The 21,656-nt window shown below is 28.0% G+C and overlaps 1 protein-coding gene across 1 annotated transcript; it reads left to right on the top strand.

Moving 5' to 3' along the window:
* The first annotated feature begins 13,373 nt into the window (after positions 1 to 13,373).
* Positions 13,374 to 21,298, top strand: LOC145830201 (ectoderm-neural cortex protein 1-like). The gene is made up of 3 exons (XM_082938120.1): positions 13,374 to 13,507; positions 13,615 to 13,685; positions 19,896 to 21,298. The coding sequence occupies exons 1-3, from the start codon at positions 13,374 to 13,376 to the stop codon at positions 21,296 to 21,298; spliced, it is 1,608 nt and encodes a 535-aa protein (XP_082794246.1).
* Positions 21,299 to 21,656: the final 358 nt, after the last annotated feature.

Raw genomic sequence — 21,656 nt, 5'->3', positions numbered from 1 at the left:
AAACTAAGTTTATTGTGTTTTTTTAATTTGAAATATGTTTTTAAATGCTAACTCATCTCTCTATATTTTTAGACTTTGTAAACTTATGTTTCTTGACTAATTGATAAACATTTAGTTATACGTCAGTATATAAGAAATTTTGTTAACAATAAGAGATTAAATGAAATTCTGAAAAAATATGACTGTGTTAAATAATGAAAGTATAATGAAATAATAAGAGTTTAAAACACAAATAAGTAATACAGCATTCTTGCCCTATATATGAATAAACATCTAAAAAAGAAATCTAATGAAATTTCCTAGCAAAAAGTAGCAGTGATACGTAATAAATATAGAACTTAAACAGTATATAGCTTACAAATCTATTACAGGATCAAATGCATATTTTTGATAAAGGCTATAGAAACATATTTTAAAAGAGACACCACACCCTTTCTTAATTGTAAACGAATGCTTAGTTATAAATTGTTTTTGCTAAGTAGAAAAGAATACAAATGTTAATTATCAAATAAGTCACATATAAATAAAGATAAAATATAACAAATATTTTCTACAAGTATCATTATTTTATATAAATTTAAATCTTTTTTTTAATATATGTTAGTTTTATCTTTTGTTTTTTTATATATAGATAAAGTAAACAAATTGTTAAAATTCGGAAAGTCCTTAGTCTGCTTTTAATTAGAAGCAATAAAAGCCATTGCAGTAAGTATATTAGATACCTCTCGTATCTTTACGATCCCTCGCATCTTTACTTACCTTTTCAGACAATGTGCGTAAATAAACGAGAGGTTACTGTATTTAACATCTTCATTAAAAATCATAAATTTAAAAAATTTTTAGAGTTGTCTGAAAAAAAGCTTTTTTATATAATAGTTTGCTTTGTTTCCGGTCTAAGAAAATAATTGATAAAAAAAAACTGTATTATTGACTACAACGGAATAAGTAAAAAAAACTAGAATAATTTTTAGATCTGTTTTTTTCTAAATCACACATTTTATTTATAAGTCAGGCTTATTTCAAGCTACAAGCTTGAGTTACTCAGCCAAAACGAAAAGACAAAATATTTCCAACAATCTGCTAATAATTTGAAGTTTTGCGCCTTTTATTGAAAAGATTTTTATTCTAGGGAGAGTAAGTGTTGCACTTTTTTAAAAGTAAATACAAACAAGTTTGAAGAAAATTAGTTAGAAAAAAGACAAGAAGCAGCTTATTTGGTCTTTAATGGTAACAATGTTCATTCTGGAAAAAAACTGGTTAATTTGTTAACAATTGAAATTGCATTCTCATTTTAAATGGATGGTCAAGTATGCCATGTTTGAAGGTCGATATAAAAATTTATCGATTAGTATCATAAATATGTTGTATTTTAAAATCTTTAAACATGCTCTTGAAAAGCTAAAAAGCATTTTAAAATATCTTAAAATATAGTACGAATGATAAAAGTAGTACTTAGAACAAACTGAAATTATTTATTTTTAAAAAATAAAACCTTAAACTTTAAAACAGCGGTCAAAAAACTGTGGCTTTCAAAGTCATAATATGCGGCCTGCGAGGTACTTTTCAGCTGGTACTTTTTAAAAATAATAAAAATAAAATGAAAAATTACGTGCAATAACCTCATAGTTTAATAATTAACTGTTACTTGTGGTTTATTATTGCTAATTTTATAGGAATTTTCTTTTTAAATGTAGTTTATAGTATTTATAAATTACAAATTATAGATGCAGGTAAATTATACTCTCTAGATTTTTTTGTGACAGTTTAATATTTATTTCACTACTTATCTTCAGAAACGTACAGTAGAAAACTAAACATGAAACTATAAATTGTTTTTAATAAAAACAACAAAATTTTAAACACACAAAACTATCAATGAGAGTGATAATTAATCAATGTAAATCAATCATTAAATTAAACTAAAATAATATTAAACAAAAAAGGTTATCTTAACTTGTTAGAGACACTTTATAATGTTTTTTTTTGCTTTGCAGAATTTTTTATAAATATAGAAATATCCTTTAACTTAACAAAATCGAAAACAATATTGCAATGAATATTAGTTCAAATATAGATCAAATGTTATCAAATATCTAGATTTAAAACTACTAATTAATGTAATAATTTTTTGTCCTTTTTAAGGTAGAAGCTGTTTCTATATTTTGTTTGCTATTAATTTTTATAAAGCATACATTTGCTGTGGTTCTTTGATTTAATTTAATGCAATTAAAAGTTATAAAACATAATATTTTTAATTTTAATTTAAGTATAGTAAAAGTTAAATCATTCTTAAAAAGTAGTGTTCACTAAACTTAATTACTTAATTAAGATACATAACTAACAAAGCAAAAACTTTAGTCAGTAAAAAATAAATGATTAAAGTACTTGTATTTAAGCTATCAAAAACACAATTAACCTAAAGTTTTGATATATACGGTTGTTTTAGTATTAGAATAATATTTCCTCACCTAACTTTTATCCCCAAAAACATAAGTACCCTCAATATAATTACTTTTTATGTTGTATTTTTTGGCTTATCTTTTATTAAAAAAGTCAGAAAGTAAATATCTTTCATCGTTTTGAGTAAATAAAAATGACAAAATAACTTAGGGCTAAACTTAAGACTTAATGATTTAATGTTTATCTTCTTATAGAAAATAATTGAAACAACCAAAACTTAAAGTAAGTATACAGCATAACTACAGGTGAATTTTTGTTAAATAACTAATGTTCCAAAAATGATTACGCTAGTATGAATTTCATATTTGTTTTAACATCAGTGTTTACAATTATTTAAAGTTTAAAAAAAAATATAAAAAAGCTATACTTATTTTTTATGCAAAAGTTTAAGTTGCGTTGTTTTAAAATTTCATTTGCAAATTGAGCTTTTGTTTTATTAATGTTAATTGTTTTGACGGTTTATACCAGGGGTCGGCAGGCAGTTGGTGGTCGTGGGCCAAATTTCAAGTTTACGAAGTCCTCGCGGGCCGCAGTTTTAGTTTTGGTGACATTTGAATAATCTTTTGGTTTTAGTTTTAGTCACACGAGAGAAAAGTTTTACTTTTATTCACCTTATCATTTTAAATGACTTTTAGTTATACATAGAATGCTTATTTAAATAAACATTTATTAGAAAAAATTTACATTGACTAATATACTTAAGTGTTAATAACTATGTACTTTCATAAGCATTAATAAGTTAAACTTAATACTTTTGTAACTTTACTAACAACCTAACTCTTTATAAAAAACAAATTTAAAAAACAATTTATGGGTTACTTTTATATATTTGTTATAATATTAACCCCTTTTTTCATATTTCTAAGAATATTTACTTCAAAAAAATTTTTTTGCGTGTTAAATAGTTTACATTCATTAAAAAATTTAGTAATTAGTTAACTTAATAAAATTAATACCTGTTTGTATTCGAGAAAGCTAGAACAAATTCTTTAACATAATTAATTCTGGAATACTTAAATAAAATATCTTATTAGTAACTAGTCTTTTACATAGCTGCCACTTAAAAAGCAAAAATGTCTGAGTTGTATCAAACCAGCCTAAGTTTATTAAAAGTTGAAAAACTAATAAATCGTTGTTAATCAAGCTTAAATACCTAGTAAAAATATCATCATCATAAAAAAGTACACATAGTGGAAGAAAACAAGAAAAAACTACAATTAGTAAACTACACTACAATCATAAAAACTATTCTGGAAATTAAAAGATTTCTTTAAAGTGTTTGAAATAAAAGTTTCACACAAACCTAAGCTTTTAAAATAGCCTGTTTGTGTGGCAACCAAGTTAAAACAAAGTTCACAGCATAAAGAAATAACGAAAGTTATTAACAGTAAATAAATTACATGCCAAAAAAACTTACAAGTCAGCTTGAATGGACAATTAAGTTTCTAAAACAATTTTAACAAAAGTATTAAACTTTATTGAGTCATTAGCGAAATAGAAAAACTTGTTTTTTATTAAGCATTATAGCAATTCTTTATCTGCAATAAGAATATTGCATTTAAAAATATTAATTGCAAAATATAAGACGAGCTACAAAAATAAAAAGAAAGTTAGTTAGGAGTTATTGCGAGAAACGATAAAAACACAAATCACCAAAATCAGTTCTAACTAGTGATGTACCGGACCCACAATTTCGGGTCCGGCCGGACCCGGATCCGGACTTTTTTTTCAAATTAGAGTCCGGCCGGAACCGGATCCGGACTTTTTTTTTCAAATTAGAATCCGGCCGGAACCGGACCCGGACTTTTTTTTCAAATTAGAGTCCGGCCGGAACCGGATCCGGACTTTTTTTTAATTAGAATCCGGCCGGATCCGGATATCAGACAAAAATGGCAATATCCGGCCGGACCCGGACAGTGAATCCGGTACATCACTAGAATAAACTAGCCTTAGTCAGAATGAAGTTTTTAAAAACTGAAAAAAAAGAACTTTAATCTAATAACAAGTAGAACAGCTAGCCACAAGGTTTACAAATTTAGGTGTTATTTACAATTAAAAATCTGAAATCAAGTTCTTGAACAAAATACACTAGAAAATTACAAAATATTGAAAACTGGGTCAGCTCAAACTCCTTCAAAATCTAAAAGAAAACTCGCCTGAGTTTTTATATAAATTAAACTAGCCTGAGGCAGTCTAAGATTTTCTAAAATTCCCAAAAATTTTCAAACTAGCAGGGTTTCCACTGTTTAAGTCAATAAAACTAGCTAGAGTAAGTATAAACAAGCCTGAGTCAGAATGAGGTTTTTAAAAACTGAAAAAATTACTTTAATCTAATAATCAGTAGAACAGCTAGCAAAGGTTGACAATTTGGTAGTGAAGTTGTGGTACACTTAACTTATTAGTACTACCCATCATAATTAAATCCTACCTTATTTAATTAATATCTAACAAATACTAAATTCTAACTAAGACGACTTTCTATAATCAGACACGACAGTTTTGAGTGATGAATCTTTTATATAAAACACAACAAGAAATACTAGCATATACAAAATTATTAACTACTTTGGTAACACTTTAAAAACTGGAAGCTATTTAAATCTATATCAAAAGATTTAAAACAAAAAACTAAAAATTAAATAAAACTTTTAGTAAACAACAAACTGTAAAATTTTTAATAAACTATTAAACTATAAACCTGGATTAAATTTTTAAACAATTAAACACCTGTTGAAATATTCATTTTTAAAACAAAACACTACTTACAATAAGCATTCACAAAAACGTTCAAGATATTTTGTTGCTTCAAGCTACACACCAAACTAACTAACTGCTTACATATAAACTGCCTGTCATGTTTTGATGTTTTGTTGCATCAGTATTTAGTTTGAAACATTTTGTCATATGATTCTCATTGGCTCGTACATTTAACCGTTTTAACTCTGAATATTATCTGAGCTCAACTTTAAACATTAAATAATGCAAGTATTCATTCCAAAGTTTCCAATTTTACAACATATGTAAAGAGTTTTATTTCATGAAATGTTTTTTTCATAGTTTAAATGTAAACAAATGTAAATTAGTCACGTGTCCAAAATGAGCCGATCACGGTAGGTGTTTAATTTTAACTGACGAAAATGACTCTTATTAATTTACACAGGGTTTGTTTTTGAAAAATACTTTTCAGTATGCTCTTTTTTACTAACTAGATCCGGGTCCGGCCGGATCTCTGTTAGGATCCGGCCGGACCCGGATCCGGACTTTTTTTTCAAATTAGAATTCGGCCGGAACCGGATCCGGACTTTTTTTTCAAACTAAAGTCCGGCCGGAACCGGATCCGGACTTTTTTTTCAAATTAGAATCCGGCCGGATCCGGATATCAGACAAAAATGGCAATATCCGGCCGGACCCGGACCCGGATAGTGAGTCCGGTACATCACTAGTTCTAACAAAGCACAAGATTGTCTTTAGTAACTACAGAATTATCAGAAAAAAATTGTTAAGGAAAGTTATAAAGTAGCAAAATTTATTATTTAAAATGAGATACCGTTTATAGTTGAAAATTTTTTCAAAGAATTTATGTTTGTAGTAATGAAAAACTTTTGTTTATTTCTTCAATGACAACAAAAGGTCTTATTTAGGAAATGCATTAAGGTTATAAAGTAGCATAAATCAAATTAAGACTTTAATCAATATGTTAACAAGAGAACACTGATAGAAAAACTATTGCTCATCTGAGAATTTTTATTAAAGATGTTTTTACTAACTTTGACATTTTAGTAGAATTTCTTGGTTTAGTTCCAACACGAAGCACAACAATCGGTGAAATTTTACAAGTTAAGCTGCAATGCACCAATACAAAGGTTTTAGAAGTACAATTCCTTCTTTTTATTTTAGTATAAAGTTCAATTAAAGTTTATAATGTGTCTTAAAAAATATATCAATTTTAAAAAACACTGTTAAGCTACTTTAGTATATTTTTTTAATAAAGAAATGTTTATTTGCTAAATTTTATTTGTCAAATCGAAATTTATTACTTTACATTTAAAAATTGTTTTAAATTCCAGGTTTATTCAAAAAATCTCAAATTCAAGTTTTTTTCCAGAACTTTTAAGCATTAACTTTCAAGTTCAAAGCTTTTCCGGGATTCAAGTTTTTTTGGCAACACTGATTGTTCACACTTAAATGTACACAATTATATAAATAATATATTGAATTATATCAGCTGCAAGACTTAAAATTTAACATATATTATAACTCAAACTAACACTGTGGATTGAGCAAAACATACATCATAAGTTTATTTGCCACTTTTTCAAGCAAAAAGCCAGCCTAAGTTAACAAAAACATTTCTGATATTTTTGTATACAAAAAACAGTTCTAGCCAAAAATTTATAAAATGACTTAGTTGGCTTGAGATTTAAAGTCTACAAATAGCGATAGTTTAAGTGTGTGTCAATGTTTAGTTGTTTATTAGCTTGAATTTGAACTATTTTGATTAACAGTGTAAATTTACCATCCCTAAGTCTAGTACTAGTTTATATTAATTAGGTAGCTCCGAAAATCAGCAAATGTGTGTATGATTAGTTATGTACCGGACCCGGATCCGGACTTTTTTTTTCAAGTTAGAATCCGGCCGGAACTCGACCCGGACTTTTTTTCAAATTAGAATCCGGCCGGAACCGGATCCGGAATTTTTTTTCAAATTAGAATCCGGCCGGAACCGGATCCGGACTTTTTTTTCAAATTAGAATCCTGCCGGATCCGGATATCAGACAAAAATGGCAATATCCGACCGAACCCAGATAGTGAGTCCGAAACATCACTTGAATAAACTAGCCTGAGTCAGAATGAGGTTTTTAAAAACTGAAAAAATAAGAACTTTAATCTAATAATAAGTAGAACAGCTAGCGACAAGGTTTAGAAATTTAGGTGTTATTTACAATTAAAAATCTGAAATCAAGTTCTTGAACAAAATACACTAGAAAATTACCAAGTATTGAAAACTGGATCAACTCAAACTCATTTAAAATTTAAAAGAAAACTAGCCTGAGTTTTTATAAAAAACTTAACTAGCCTGAGGCAGTCCAAGATTTTCTAAAATTCCAAAAAAATTTTCAAACTAGCAGGGTTGCCACTGTTTAAGTCAATAAAACTAGCTAGACTGAGTATAAACAAGCCTGAGTCAGAATGAGGTTTTTAAAAACTGAAAAAATTACTTTAATCTAATAATCAGTAGAACAGCTAGCAAAGGTTGACAATTCGGTAGTAAAGTTGTAGACTGATTGTGGTACACGTAACTTATTAGTACTACCCATCATAATTAAATCCTACCTTATTTTATTAATATCTAAGAAATACTAAATTCTAACTGAGACTACTTTCTATAATCAGACACGACTGTTTTGAGTGATGAATCTTTTATATAAAACACAACAAGAAATACTAGCATATACAAAATTATTAATTATTTTGGTAACACTTTAAAAACTGGAAGCTATTTAAATCTATATCAAAAGACTTAAAACAATAAACTAAAAATTAAATAAAATTTTTAGTAAAGAAAAAACTGTAAAATTTTTAATAAACTATTAAACTACAAACCTGGCATAAATATTCAAACAATTAAACACCAGTTGAAATATTCACTTTTAAAACAAAACACTACTTACAGTAAGTATTCACAAAAAAGTTCAAGATTTTTTGTTGCTTCAAGCTGCACACCAAACTAACTAACTGCTTGTATATATTCTGCCTGTCATGTTCTGATTTTTTGTTTCATCAATATTTAGTTTGAAACATTTCGTCATATAATTCTCATTGGCTCGTACATTCAACCGTATTAACTCTAAATATTCTCTGAGCTCAACTTTAAAAAATAAATAATGCAAGTATTCATTCTAAAGTTTTCAGTTTTACAACATATGTAAAGAGTTGCATTTTTGAAATGTTTATTTCATAGTTTAAATGTAAACAAATGTAAATTAGTCACGTGTACAAAATGAGCCAATCACGGTAGGTGTTTAATTTTAACTGACGAAAATGACTCTTATTAACTTACACAGGGTTTGTTGTTGAAAAAATACTTTTCAGTATGCTCTATTTACTAACTAGATCCGGGTCCGGCCGGATCTCTGTTAGGATCCAGCCGGACCCGGATCCGGACTTTTTTTCAAATTAAAATCCGGCCGGAACCGGATCCGGACTTTTTTTTTTCAAATTAGAGTCCGGCCGGATCCGGATATCAGACAAAAATGGCAATTTCTGGCCGGACCCGGATAGTGAGTCCGGTACATCACTAGCATTGATATGCAAGGCATAAAAGTTAACTTAGTTTTAAAAAAACAATGTTTGAATAATGAAAATGTATACCTAACAAAAACTATATTAATTTATATCATATATACTGTTTTAAATGTGTCTGTACAAATTTAGATGATACATGTAGAAACAACAATGTTAGATAATTATGCATAAACTAAACTTAGACTAACTAAAGCATTAAATAATAAGTGGTTTAAAATATGAGCATCTTTTTAAGTTGGTGTGCATATAAATTAATTTAAGTGCAAAGAAAACTTCTAAAAAATTAAAATGTGTCAAAAGAAAAATTAAAAAAACCATATTTCTTATCACTATGTTATTTTAATGTTTTTACACTAAAATATAACATTTACAAATTAAAAAATCTATAAAAGAAACTTAGGTATAAAAAACAGTGAAAAAGAATATCTAAGCTATAAAGAAATGACACTTTAGTTAATTACTGTGAATTACTTTTATACAAAATGGAAAACACTTGCATTTAGTTTACTTAATAAATAGATATTATATAACTAACTTATTAAGTTCAAGCACTCTTTACACTCTTTTTTCAGATAATTACTTGCTGTTTTAAAAAAGAAGTTATTATGAAACTCAGAAAAATATCCTGTTAAAATGCTAATTTGTCTTTTTCACATTTTTAAACTAAAGCAGTAATTTCTTCTAATTATTTTAAAATATTATACAGACTTAAAACCAAACTAATCAAATTAAATCGAGTTACCGAAAAAAATTTAAATTGAAACATATTTTTGCTCAGCGGGCCACATTTACATGCTCGCGGGCAACAAAATTTTCTTTCGCGGGCCGCATTCCATTCAAAAAAATAACATGCTCGCGGGCCGCAGATTTACCCTTCGCGGGCCGCAATTGGCCCGCGGGCCGCAGTTTGCCGACCCCTGGACTAAACAAATAACTAGTTAGGTTTACTAAAGATTTCTAAATGTAAAAAATTTGGATTCAAATGTATGAATAAGGTTCCAAATGATACTTTAATAATGACTACAAATTGTTAATATAAGTCGTACAAGATCAAGAGATAAGTATTTAAAACTATTAATTGATTCATTTTAAGATTTTTTTTTGGAGTTTAGTAGTTGATTTAAACCAAATTACTATAAACTTTAGTTATTTGCTAGCAACTGTTGTTATATACTGTTTTTGTATGCAGTTTCATATATTGTTTTTGGTAAAATAGTATTTATTTAGTGTAAATTTTTTAAACAAAAATATGTTTCTTTAATTTAAAAATTTTTACATTTGTGTTAGTATTTATACAATATTTTTAATAGACAAAATAAATTTTATATTAACTAACTAAAATAAAGTTAGTACAAATTTTACAATATAAAAAATACCACTTAAATGTTAATGTTGTAAAAATTACAAATAAACCTCAGTTGAAAAAGTTCAGCTGCAAAATGTTTTTGTACAAAAAAAAAACACATAAAATGCCATGTTTAACTAAAGAATTTACAGGCTTACTAGAACCTGTTTTAAGTTTTTCAGGCAATAAAAAAATTACACCGTATCTCGATTTTACGTGTAAAATTCACTGAATGAGTTTAGTTTTAAACCTCAAGCTATTTTTTTTCAGTATTCAAGTTAAGATCCATTTTTACCAGATTTCATATATTAAAAATTCCTGGTTTTTTATTTAACCTTACTAAATATTATCAAGTGTTAAAAATTATTCCTTAGAGAATTTAGAATTTTAAATCTGAAAACTTTTGAAAAAAAAGAGCTATAAAAGAGCATAAGGCATTATATCAAATTAGTGGTAGCTAATAGACAAGGCAGGCAGACAATAAGAATACTCAGGACACTCAGAATAGCTCAGGATGTTTTGAAACTTATGAAAACCTTTAGATGAATTTTAGGATGACTCGGGATATTATAATTTCTTTTAAACTCAGGACTACTCAGGCCATCCTAATTTTTTATAGACAATTTTAAGATTTTTGAAAATATGAGTCCAGTGTTTTCTAGACTTTGAACAAGATTTGTTTGATTTAGTTATGATGTTTTACTAGTTAGTTTGAAAAACAGATTTTTATTGGTTTTTTTTTAAGTTAAAAAATTAACTTATAAGGATTTTAAAAACTCAAGATGACTCCGGACAGTTTAAGTTCCCTCAAGACCGCTTTTTAGACTAAAAAAATCGAAACCCTGTAAGAGGGCTAAGAGTATTAAGATCTATGTAAACCTTAATATTAAAAATTACAAAGTATAATAAAAGTTTCCATTTTAAATATTTCTTACTATTAAGTATGATAAAACATGTTAAGTGAACTTCAATACTAATTTGTTTGTCAATGAGTTTTATAAAAAGATATAGTATTGCAATACTTATGTATTATTTAATTTTTTTATAATGAAACAGAACCTACATTATAAATTAAATTCATAAGTTATTTATTGTGTTAAAATCTAAAATAAAACAGTCAACTTGTTATTCTACTAAGTTTTGTTTAAAGATTTAGAAGAATTTTTTTTCATATACAATAACTACGCGTAAATTGAAAATTTTAATTAATTTAGTTGAACTTTTTATATGTAAATCATTTTATCATTGTATCGTTATTTATTGAACGGTCAATAAAATGACGAAAATTTTTTGTCCTAAAACGTGGTGCACGAAGAACTGTTCGGTTATCGTGACAGACATCACTTGGATACCTCTTAATGTGTTGTTCAGGACTTGAAAATTAATAATAATAATAACTTATTACAGTACTGCTAAACTAATTAAATTTACAAAAAATGAACAAGTTTAATCCTGATAAACCACAACCCATGGATGGAGTTGACGAAGAAAAAGAGTTCCTGAAAAAATTGGAATCCATGGTAACCACCTCTCCCGCGCCACAAGTTACCAAAAAATCAGCCTAAACGAAATTTGAAGAAAAACTGGGTTTGTCAGCGAATGTCATAACATTCAGTCGCAATCTCGTAAAGCGCAAAAACAGACCTGGCATTATAAAAATAAACAGAAGTCCTACGGAATACAGAAGCATGCCGCTGAATCGACCAATCAGAATCAGGGGTGTGAAAAGTGTCGGTCCGTTCAAATTGAGCCGCGAGTCGCCACGCTTCTCTCCGATCAGCAGGCCGGTTGGTGGCGGGAAAACCGAGAAGGTGTCTGACGTCAAATTGACCGCTAAGCAAAGTAGTTTTCTGAAGATGTGCCAGATGAAAGGAGAGTTGAGAATTGAGCAAGACAAGACTGCGAGAGTGTTGGAAAATCTTCATTTATAAACTATTTCAACAATTGCATCTCTAGTATTTTAAATGCAACAAGAGTTTTCTAAAAAACTGCACTTCTAGTTTTTACTTGCTCGCAATTGCTTGCGATTTTATTAGATGGTAAATACGCTCTATTATTAAAAGGTTAACATATAATTTTAATGCCTTTCTTCATTAAGTGTCTATAAAATATTGTTTTATGTAAACACAATTAAACGTTGTTTCTTTTTCTCTACAAAGCTTTTTTTCTATAGACTTATTTGAATCGTTATATGAATGAACATATTAGAAATAAAAACTTGTTTCATCATTAATGTTGTTTTTTTTTTAATCAATTTTTACAAGTTAACTAAGTTTTATATACAGAGATACGCCACAATTAGGAAACAATAATTAGCAAAGAAAATTATTGTTCTTATTTAATTTCCTTTGAATAACTTAAATTCTTAATGATTATATCCTTAATTAACCTTTCTTAAAATAAGGACATACTATAAAAGCCTATTTGTATTGCTTTGTTGAAATTACTGTAAATAATTAAACAAAGAAACTCGTTTTTATATTTTCTGCCAGTTATCTAAAGTAGTCAGTTTTTGCGCAATAAGCTTTCTACTTATAAGATTACCAATACTTTGTAAAGTAGTTTTATATCAAATTGACAAATTTTGAAAATGTTTCAGCTCACAAAATAAGATGTTTTACTTTGGTCAAACTTCAACAAAATAAAAATAGGTAAAAAAATCTTTATCACAATTAACTTTTATTTATAAATTTGTTTAAATGGTGAAGTATTATTTTAACTTAATTGTACATTAATTTTGTGTGGTTTTTGGGTTAGTCTTAGCATCGGAAACTCATAATATAAGAATAAAAGTTTTATACTAAAATTTTTAAACTTTATATGTTAATTACTGCAAAAAATCAATAATTAAACTAAAAACAAATATTTCTTATTACTACATTTTATTAGTGATGCACGTTTTTATATTATCCTTATCAATTCAAACTGTATTTAACACTATCTTTTATTTACTTGCTTGCTAAAAATATTTAAGTTAAAATGCAAACTCCATACATACAGCTATAAGCTTGCCAAAAAATCTAACAAAATAGAAATTCCAACCATTCGAAACAAGATCCCGTAAAAATTCTTTCTGGTAAAAAGTTTCAGATTATCCTGCTTAAACTTAATCACTCAAAACGAATGTAAATAAAAACGTTATAAAATTAATCTGCAACCCCGAAATAATCCCTGAGAGTCATCCCCAACAACAGAGAATGATCCCTAGCAACAACAACAAGCAATCAGTCGCCCGTGTGACCTGCGCGTACCCTTGATTGGCATGACAACGCGCATCTCGTTGCTAAGCAAGAAGGGGGAGAGAGAGGTGAAGTCGGTGGAGCGGAAAATTAAAAGAGCTTCTGATGTTTCTAGGGGGCTGTTGCATGGCAACGAATTGTCTCTTAGCGAAATTGGGTAATTTGTGCTCTTTGTTTTTTATTGGTGACGCTTTCTGTAACTCGATTCCTTTTTGACTGATGTCTTTTTTTTTTGGCAAAACTTCTTTTTTGATGTCTTCAAAGTTCGATTCGTGAAACAGATTCAAGCTCACTTGGTTGCGAAGTTTTTAAAAGCGAGGTCGGTTACTCTGAATGTTTTGTTTTTGTACTTGCTGTGCATGCGTGTGTAAAAAAAAACAAAATTAATTAAAAACCTTTATTGATATATAAAAGCACTTTGAACATAAAAGAAAGCAAATCGGAGCAAATAAAAGTATATACAATTAATTAATTTCATACAAATTACAGTACATCTTAAACAGAAACATTTAGCTTTACTTATGTAGTAGTAAAAGCTTATGTTTATTTACAATTTGTTTAAACATTATTCAACAGTTTAACATTATTCACAATAAGCATTTCGGATGCGAAGTTGAGTTGCAAATTAAGGGCGACCCCTAGCGTATACTAAATTTGAATACTAGAAAGTATGCTAACCTTTTTTAGTTGCATGGTACAAGTAGAACTTGTATAAAGAATGAGTTATTTATAAAAATGTTCAAGAATATTTCTTTAAGTTATTCGTTTTTAGCTGATAAGCACTTTTACAAGCGCTTTGTCGTTAATTGTTAGTCTTTGTGTTGAAATCCTGAAACTTATAAACTGGGAAACAACACACTGGATTATTGTTTTAATAGTTATTGTTTGTACAGTACCTTTATAGTTAGTTAGTTTATTACTCTTCGCTTAAAACTGAGATGTTTTCCTTGCTCTATCTGTTTACTTTTTGTTATAATTTATAAAACTTTTTAAAGCTTTGGAATCTTGCACTAAAAAAACAGTTGAGCAATTAAAACCTGTCTATATGAAAATCAGTTTTTTAAAGCGTATCATGAAAAACAATGTAGTAAAAAGTTATAAATTCATAAAGACCTGTTCCTTAATAATTCATCTAAAAGTTTTTGTTCTGCCAAAACAACAGTTATAAGTTTGAAAATTTATCTTTTATATATCAATGACATTGGTTAATAGTTTAATTAAAAGTTGGTTTTGTTCGAACGTAAGACAAAATTTTATGAAGAACTTTAAATTTTGTTTGTAAGTTTATCTTAATTTAAAACAAACCATCTTACAAAAAGCATAATAAGTAAGTTAAATTAATTTTAATTTTTTCTAAATGTTTTTGTCTTTTAATACTCTTTTGAATACTCTATGATTACTTTGTTACTATATAAGTTTAGGAAATCTGTTTTATGATAGCTTTGTACTCTACTGGTGAAAATTGGTCTAATTTCGTCTAGTTTATTGGATAGTGTGTCATATTATTGTGATTGTGTAAGTAGAGTAACTACGCATGAATTAATGTAATTTCATTCTACTTCACAGTGCTACAAATACTTATGTTGGAATTCCTTAGAAACCGGTATAAATACAATACATTAAGGCCTAACTAACTGTATTTCACACAACAGGGGTCGGCAACACGTGACCTGTGGACCAACTGCGACCCTCGAAGAGTAATTCTATGGGCCGCAAGCATGTTGATCTGGCACAGGAAAAAAATTGTATTATATAGATTTTTATAGTTCTGTGTTTTGACTTATTCCATTTTATGTCCGGTAGTTTTTCCGCTTAAACTTAAAAAGTTAAAAAGACAGATTTTCTGTTTATGAGTATGTCTACACAGTAGAAACATCAGGTTTTTTTTCTACATCTCTAAGTATTAACTAGTTAAATTTATGAAATACTGTTCTATCTTGGGTCTTCTTGGATTTTGTAAAGTTTTTATTTAATACTTACTGAATAATTTTTGTCAATTTAAATTTTAGTAATTACTAATGTAAACTTTAACCTTGCACAGTAACTAACTAACAATTTAGTTCTAATTACACTCAGAATATTTTTGAAAGATTAATTTCTATGAAACATTCTATTTAATAAATATTGCATTTTATAAATTACTTTCAAACAAACGTCTAAAAATTCGTAACATTATTGTTTAGGTAGAAATATACTTGTAAGAAAATACTTTCACATTTTTTTAAATGTTTGAGTACAGTAAGTCCTGTCCTGGACAAAACTTTAAAAGGTATCCGTCGTATGCGCTAAATAACCGAATGGTTCTTCGTGCACTAAATAAACTAACAATAAGCTGATTTGTTTGTACCAACTACTTATGACACTAAATAAATGTATGTATTATAAGTTTGTTATTATTATATTAAAATATAAAGCTAGTGCAGATAAGTTCGTTATTTGAGAAAAAAAATTTAAACTTTTATATCTTCTAGCAAAGAAGTTAAGTACTTATGTAATCAAAATAATAATAATTGTATTAGTACTTGATTAGCAGTGTTTATTTGAATTGTCTTTAATAAATTTTTATTTTAATTTTAAAGTGATCAGGTTAGATTACCTAGGCTAACTTTCTTGTCTCAAAATGTGGCCCTGCTTGAAAATAAACAGCTTACTGAAAAGTTTAAACGCTAACTGCCTTAATTTTTTATAAAACAAGTTAAAAATTTTTAGTTAACTTATATATTTTGTTTTAGCAATTTAAAGTATAAATTTCAGTGCTTGTAAACAAAAGATCCTAGTGAAACAAGTTCACTGGAATATAAATAAAAAATATTATACAGTAATCTTCCTTTATTGTACCAACATATGTTTCTTTGTGTTAACGAATCCACACACTTCAACTGGGTTCTGTATAAAAATAAATATTGTAATGAAATAATAGAAGCAAAAGTAGGTGGTTTAAAATTTACAAACTTTTGGAGAAAAAGATCAACTTGGTATTATATTTGGTTTTGCATATCTTGAAGTTGTTATGATTGAAATGTCTTAACTAATTTATAAAACTAGCACTAATAAGTTATATATCACATTTTTATTTTATTTATAGATATTGTATGACAATCAAAGTATTAAAATTATGTTTTATAAATTAGTAACGTTTACTAAAATATTTAAACTAAACAATTCAATAGTCAAACTAGTTTAGTTTATCGCAATCTTTTAAGTTACATCTTCTGCGCTTATTTACAATAACATTAGGTACATTAAACTTCTATCGTTGTTCAGTTTTACTTATTAACTTTAAGTATTTAACTCTTGTTAGCGAATCTATAAACTATACTTTTAAATGTTGAAACATACAAATTTTCGGTGTTTTAACGCATGATTGACAAGAACTAAATTTTTGTTAGCTATCTAATTTTTGGTCAAAAACTATGTAGTTTAAAAGGTTTACTTTTAAATAATTTGTTTGTTGTAAGGAGCTAATGAGAACCAAAATCCAGGTCAAAAGTTGAGTTTGAATAGATTTTATAAAAACTTGTTGAGAAGGTAATGTTTCTTTGATTGTAAAACAAGCTAAAATTTTTGTAAATTAAATAGACTTTTTCTTTATGTGGTTTTAACAAAAATGCAAGTGCTCTTTAGTTTTTATAATAATTTTATTTTGTTGTGGGTTAATAATTAAATAAAACAACATCTAAAATAGTTTACATTTTCTTTTTATTTAGTTTAAAACAATAAATATTTTTGTAATTAATACTTTAAATTTTAGGTATTTTTTTATACAAGAGTAACATTTACACAACAAATTCTTATTTCTTATTTTTACAGGTAAATAAGTAACAAATGTTAAAACTATAAAAGTAATAAACAACTTGATTGTCATAATATCTATAGTTGTTTAATTAAATTGTGTAAATTTTTAATAATGTTATAGAACTAAAAAGAAAACTGACTTAGTAATACTTTTGTTATTGTAGGAAGATATACTAAATCTAAATATAAATTGTTTATCACAAGACTACTTATTAAGATATTGAAAAACATTATTCTATTTTCTAAACTGTTCTGTCATATTTCTTGAGAGTCAGTTTAATTGATACCAACATCAACAGAAATATATTTTTGGTTGAGAGTTTTGCATCTTTATTTAGCTATACTGAACCGTCATAACTTTGTACTACATATTTGTAAAAAAAAATAGTTTGTAAAACTTTTTTTTTTTAATACTTTTAGTCTACTTGAATTAAATCAACTAAAAAGTTTTATTTAGATGTTATTTAGCCTTTTTTTTTGAAACTTTTCAGTTTAGAAGTTTTAACACTTTCTAATACGTATTAAAAGAAATATAAAAATAAAATTAAAAAATATATGAGTTTACCTAACAAATAGTATAAAATAAATTAAAGTCTTACATGTTGTTCCTTTTTTTCTGAAAACAGAAAACTAAATTTATAATTTTGCTGATTTTGCATGAACAAGTAGTCTATTTAAATGTCATATATGAAAAGAAAGAGCAACTTAGAATCTGAAAGAAGTACAAGTAAAGAATTAAAGTTAACTTCTTCCAATGGAAAGTTTCTGAACAATTTTGATGTACATAGAAATATAGAAGATACAAAAGTTTTGGATGCTTTTGCAAAAAATGTAACACAAAATACAAATATGGAAAACTTTTATCAACTAACCAAGTTTAGCGGAAAATGTAAGTGAATTGTTATAATGGTTTTGGATTTTGCATCTACATTTTTGGGTAGCTGTCAAACTTCTACGAGTGAACAAAATTGCACGAAGAGTTTTTAGCACGAAAACACTTTTTCACGAGGGGATAAAGTTGCACAATGACTTTTTTGCACGATAAGACAATTTTGCACGGAGAAATTGTTGAACGGTTTAATTTTTTTTTTTAATACTTTTAAAATTAAGTTTTGATTTTTTTGTTTTTTTTTCCTTAACTCTTTTTTTTTACTTTCACTGTTAGCCCTTACCCTCGGTCGGAAAGTTTTGTTTTTTAACTATTATTTTTAATTATTTTTTGATTATAAATTTTATTAGTTGTTTATTATTTGTAATATTACTGTTACTAACCCTTAGCCTAGGTCAGTATTTTTTTGATTTTGCTTTTATATCATTTTATCTTTGAGTTTTTTCCCTTTTTTTATTTTCTAGTCACTAGAGTCTAGTGCAAAAATGTAACTCGAGCGAAATTGACCCTTAGTGCAAAATTGTCTTCGTGCAATTTTGCGCCCTCTTGTAAAAGTATCTTCGTGCAATTTTGCGCACTCTTACAATTTTGTTCTCGTGAAATTTTGACCCGTTCCCACATTTTCTACATATATAGTGGCGTAGCGTGGTATTTTTGTTAGAGGCTGCACAAAATTTATTAATTTTAAAAAAGAAAACCCTGTAGTTTAAAACTATTATTGTAAGCTATATAAAAAGAGAACGGGTCTAAATTGCTTGATGTTATTAAATTGCACGAGGGTACTAAATTGCACGATGACATAATTGCACGACAGAACAAAATTGCATGAAGACTATTTTTCGCCAAGGGTCAATTTCGCACTAGTAACATTTTTGCACGAGAGTAAAAAAAAACTGAAAAAGATTAAAATAGAAATAAAAACTAAAAAATAATTTATTAAAAAAAAATTACTGACCGAGGGTAAGGGTTAGGGGTAAAACTGATAGTGAAATTAAAAAAAAAAATAAATAAAAATTGAAAAAAAAAAAAATTAGAAAAAAAAACTACTGACCGAGGGTAAGGATTATGGGTAATAGTGAGAGTAAAAAAAATTAAAAAAGTAAAAATAAAAAATAATAATAATTTACCGACCGAGAGTAAGGATCAGGGGTAACAGTAAAAGTAAAAAAAAAAACAAAGTAAGAAAAAAAATATAAAATTAAAAAAATATATATCAAATTAAAAAAAAGGTTTAATCCGTGTAAAATTTTCTCCGTGCAAAATTGTCTGCTCGTGCAAAACTGTCTTCGTGCAAAAGTGACCCTTCGTGTGAAAGTATCTATGTGAAATTTTGTCCTCTCGTGCAATTTTGTACGCTCGTGCAAATTAGACAGCTACCCAAAAAAATATATTCTATTTTTTCTTCTTTTCTTTCTTAACGAGTCACGCATGCGCCAGTGTCCTACTCCACGCTACGCTCATGATATATATATATATATACTTATTTTAACTATCAATTGTTTATTGTAGAAAACAAACTTAAAAATAATCTAAAAATTTTTGAGCTAGATTTTCTTATTAAAGCTTTGTTACAATTATAGTTTTTATATAACTTATAGTTAACTTAAAGTTGCTAAGTGTACTTGAAATTTTACATACCTAAACTTTATGTTAAGGTATTAGTACTGTATTAGAGATAAAACAAAATTAGTTCATTAATAAATAGACAATTAAGTTGTATTCAGAAAAATCTTGAACAACAGAAGTTTTTGAAAAAGTTATATATATTATTTATATTTTAATTTGTTTTATCATTTAAAGTTTCAAGGAAATTAAACTTCGAAAAACTTAATACAATATTATCAACAACATTTATTTACAGATAACAAACCATACTGCTGCCCAAATGCTTTGAAGGCTTACGAAGTGGACAAAACACTGAACTCGAAGGACAATATAATAAACTTATTTGTCGGTACAGAAGATGCTTTAAATCCAGATAGCGCTTGTTTTTTTTTGGAAATTAGTCACGTTTTCAACAATGAACAAGCGATCATGCAATGCTTGAAGTACATTGAAAGGTGGTTTTGTCTTAGAATGAGTAATCAAAAGCACTTGGAACTGAGTTTTAAAGCCTTTATTAAAATATGCCGGAGCTCTGAACTTAATATTACATCTGAAATGGAACTTGTACATGCCATTGAGAGCTGGATAAAATACGACAAAATCAAAAGAAGCAGGCTCGCGATCAATTTGCTCGAAACAGTTCGTTTGCCGTTGTTGTCTGATGCAGCTAAAAACACATTGCTACTGAGAAATAGCTTGTTTTCTGAAATTGACATGTGTAAAAACTACATTCAAAGCTCATTGAGTTTCAAAAAGCAGTTGTATGTTGATGCAACTTCAGTTAACTTGCAGCACCGTTGCTGCAGTCAAGAGAATTTTAACGTCGTTTTAAGTGATAGCAGACACTATTTGAATGAAAAATTCACAAACGTTCTTTACCTTTTAGCAAGCGATAAATTTTCAGAAGCAACTACGCTTACAAAGTCTGATAAGGTTAAAAACAGTCATGACATAGTTTTTCTGAACGGATCATTATATTCAGTGTTTAAAGTGAACAGAACAGTCTCGATTGCTTCTTACTCAATCTCTGAAAACAAATGGAATGCGCCCATAACATGCCCGGGAATTGAGAACAATCACAACGCTTGTGTTCTCATGGGCAAAGTATACATCCTAGGTAACCCTGACGACACAAACGAATCCAATTTCATATGTTTTGACCCTGCAAAAGGATTTAAAGTAAGAGCTAATCTCAATGAGCAAAGATTCAAAGCTGCCTGCTCAACTTTTGCCGGCAAGATATTTGTTTCAGGGGGGTGTAATGTCGGACACCATCATAAAAAGAAAACTGTTTTTTCGTACGACGAGTTCGAAAACAAATGGGTCAAAGCGCCGAGCATGCTGGAAGAAAGACGCTACCACACCTCTGCAGCCATCGGGAACAAATTGTACGTATTCAGTAGTTATTTCGACGGAACAAGACCTGAAGTGTTTGACGTTATCAGCGACACGTTTCAATACGTCACAGCGCCGAGGAGCAAACTTGTTTTCGCGACGTCACCAGTGACGCTCGGTGGCAAAATTTTACTATTCAGTATTAACTCGTTCGAGATGATCGAGTATGACACGGACACGGGGGAATGGTCGGACGTGAAGGAGATAAGTTCGGAGTTAAACAGGATCCACTACTTCAGCAGCTTGAAGATTCCGCATTTTTGAGAAGCGTCTCTACGTTTGTTCGTGCAATTTGAGTATTACCAAGGATGAAAAAATGTTTCGTTGCTGTTTCACTGTTTTTTAAAAAAATCAAGGTTGTAAATGATTTTATTAAATTTAGCAAGTTTAGTGTATCTGTTATATTGTTAACTATCTAAGAACTTTGAGTTGTATTGTAAATATTTTTGTTATCATCTATTTCTTATGCAATAAACCAGGAGTTTTTATTGTTCACAATTTCTCGTATATATTCTGATAATTAAAAAATAAGATCAAAGTAGTTTTGGACCAATTAGAAAATATATAACCTTTTTTAAAATATCAGGGCAGCCAATTTACTTGGAAACATGGAAATAGCTTG

Source organism: Thalia democratica, chromosome 2, assembly GCF_965202585.1.
Source record: "Thalia democratica chromosome 2, ktThaDemo2.hap1.1, whole genome shotgun sequence".
NCBI classification, from domain to species: Eukaryota; Metazoa; Chordata; class Thaliacea; order Salpida; family Salpidae; genus Thalia; species Thalia democratica.
Note: the sequence above shows the minus strand (reverse complement) of the source record. Positions and strands in the feature narration are given on the sequence as shown.

Bases quoted from the DNA above. Each gene is read 5' to 3' on its own strand.
- LOC145830201 (XM_082938120.1), top strand. From the start codon at position 13,374: ATGACAACGCGCATCTCGTTGCTAAGCAAGAAGGGGGAGAGAGAGGTG. The intron at 13,508-13,614 runs GTAATTTGTGCT...ATGTCTTCAAAG, and splicing joins TTGTCTCTTAGCGAAATTGG to TTCGATTCGTGAAACAGATT. The intron at 13,686-19,895 runs GTTTTGTTTTTG...ATTTATTTACAG, and splicing joins CGAGGTCGGTTACTCTGAAT to ATAACAAACCATACTGCTGC.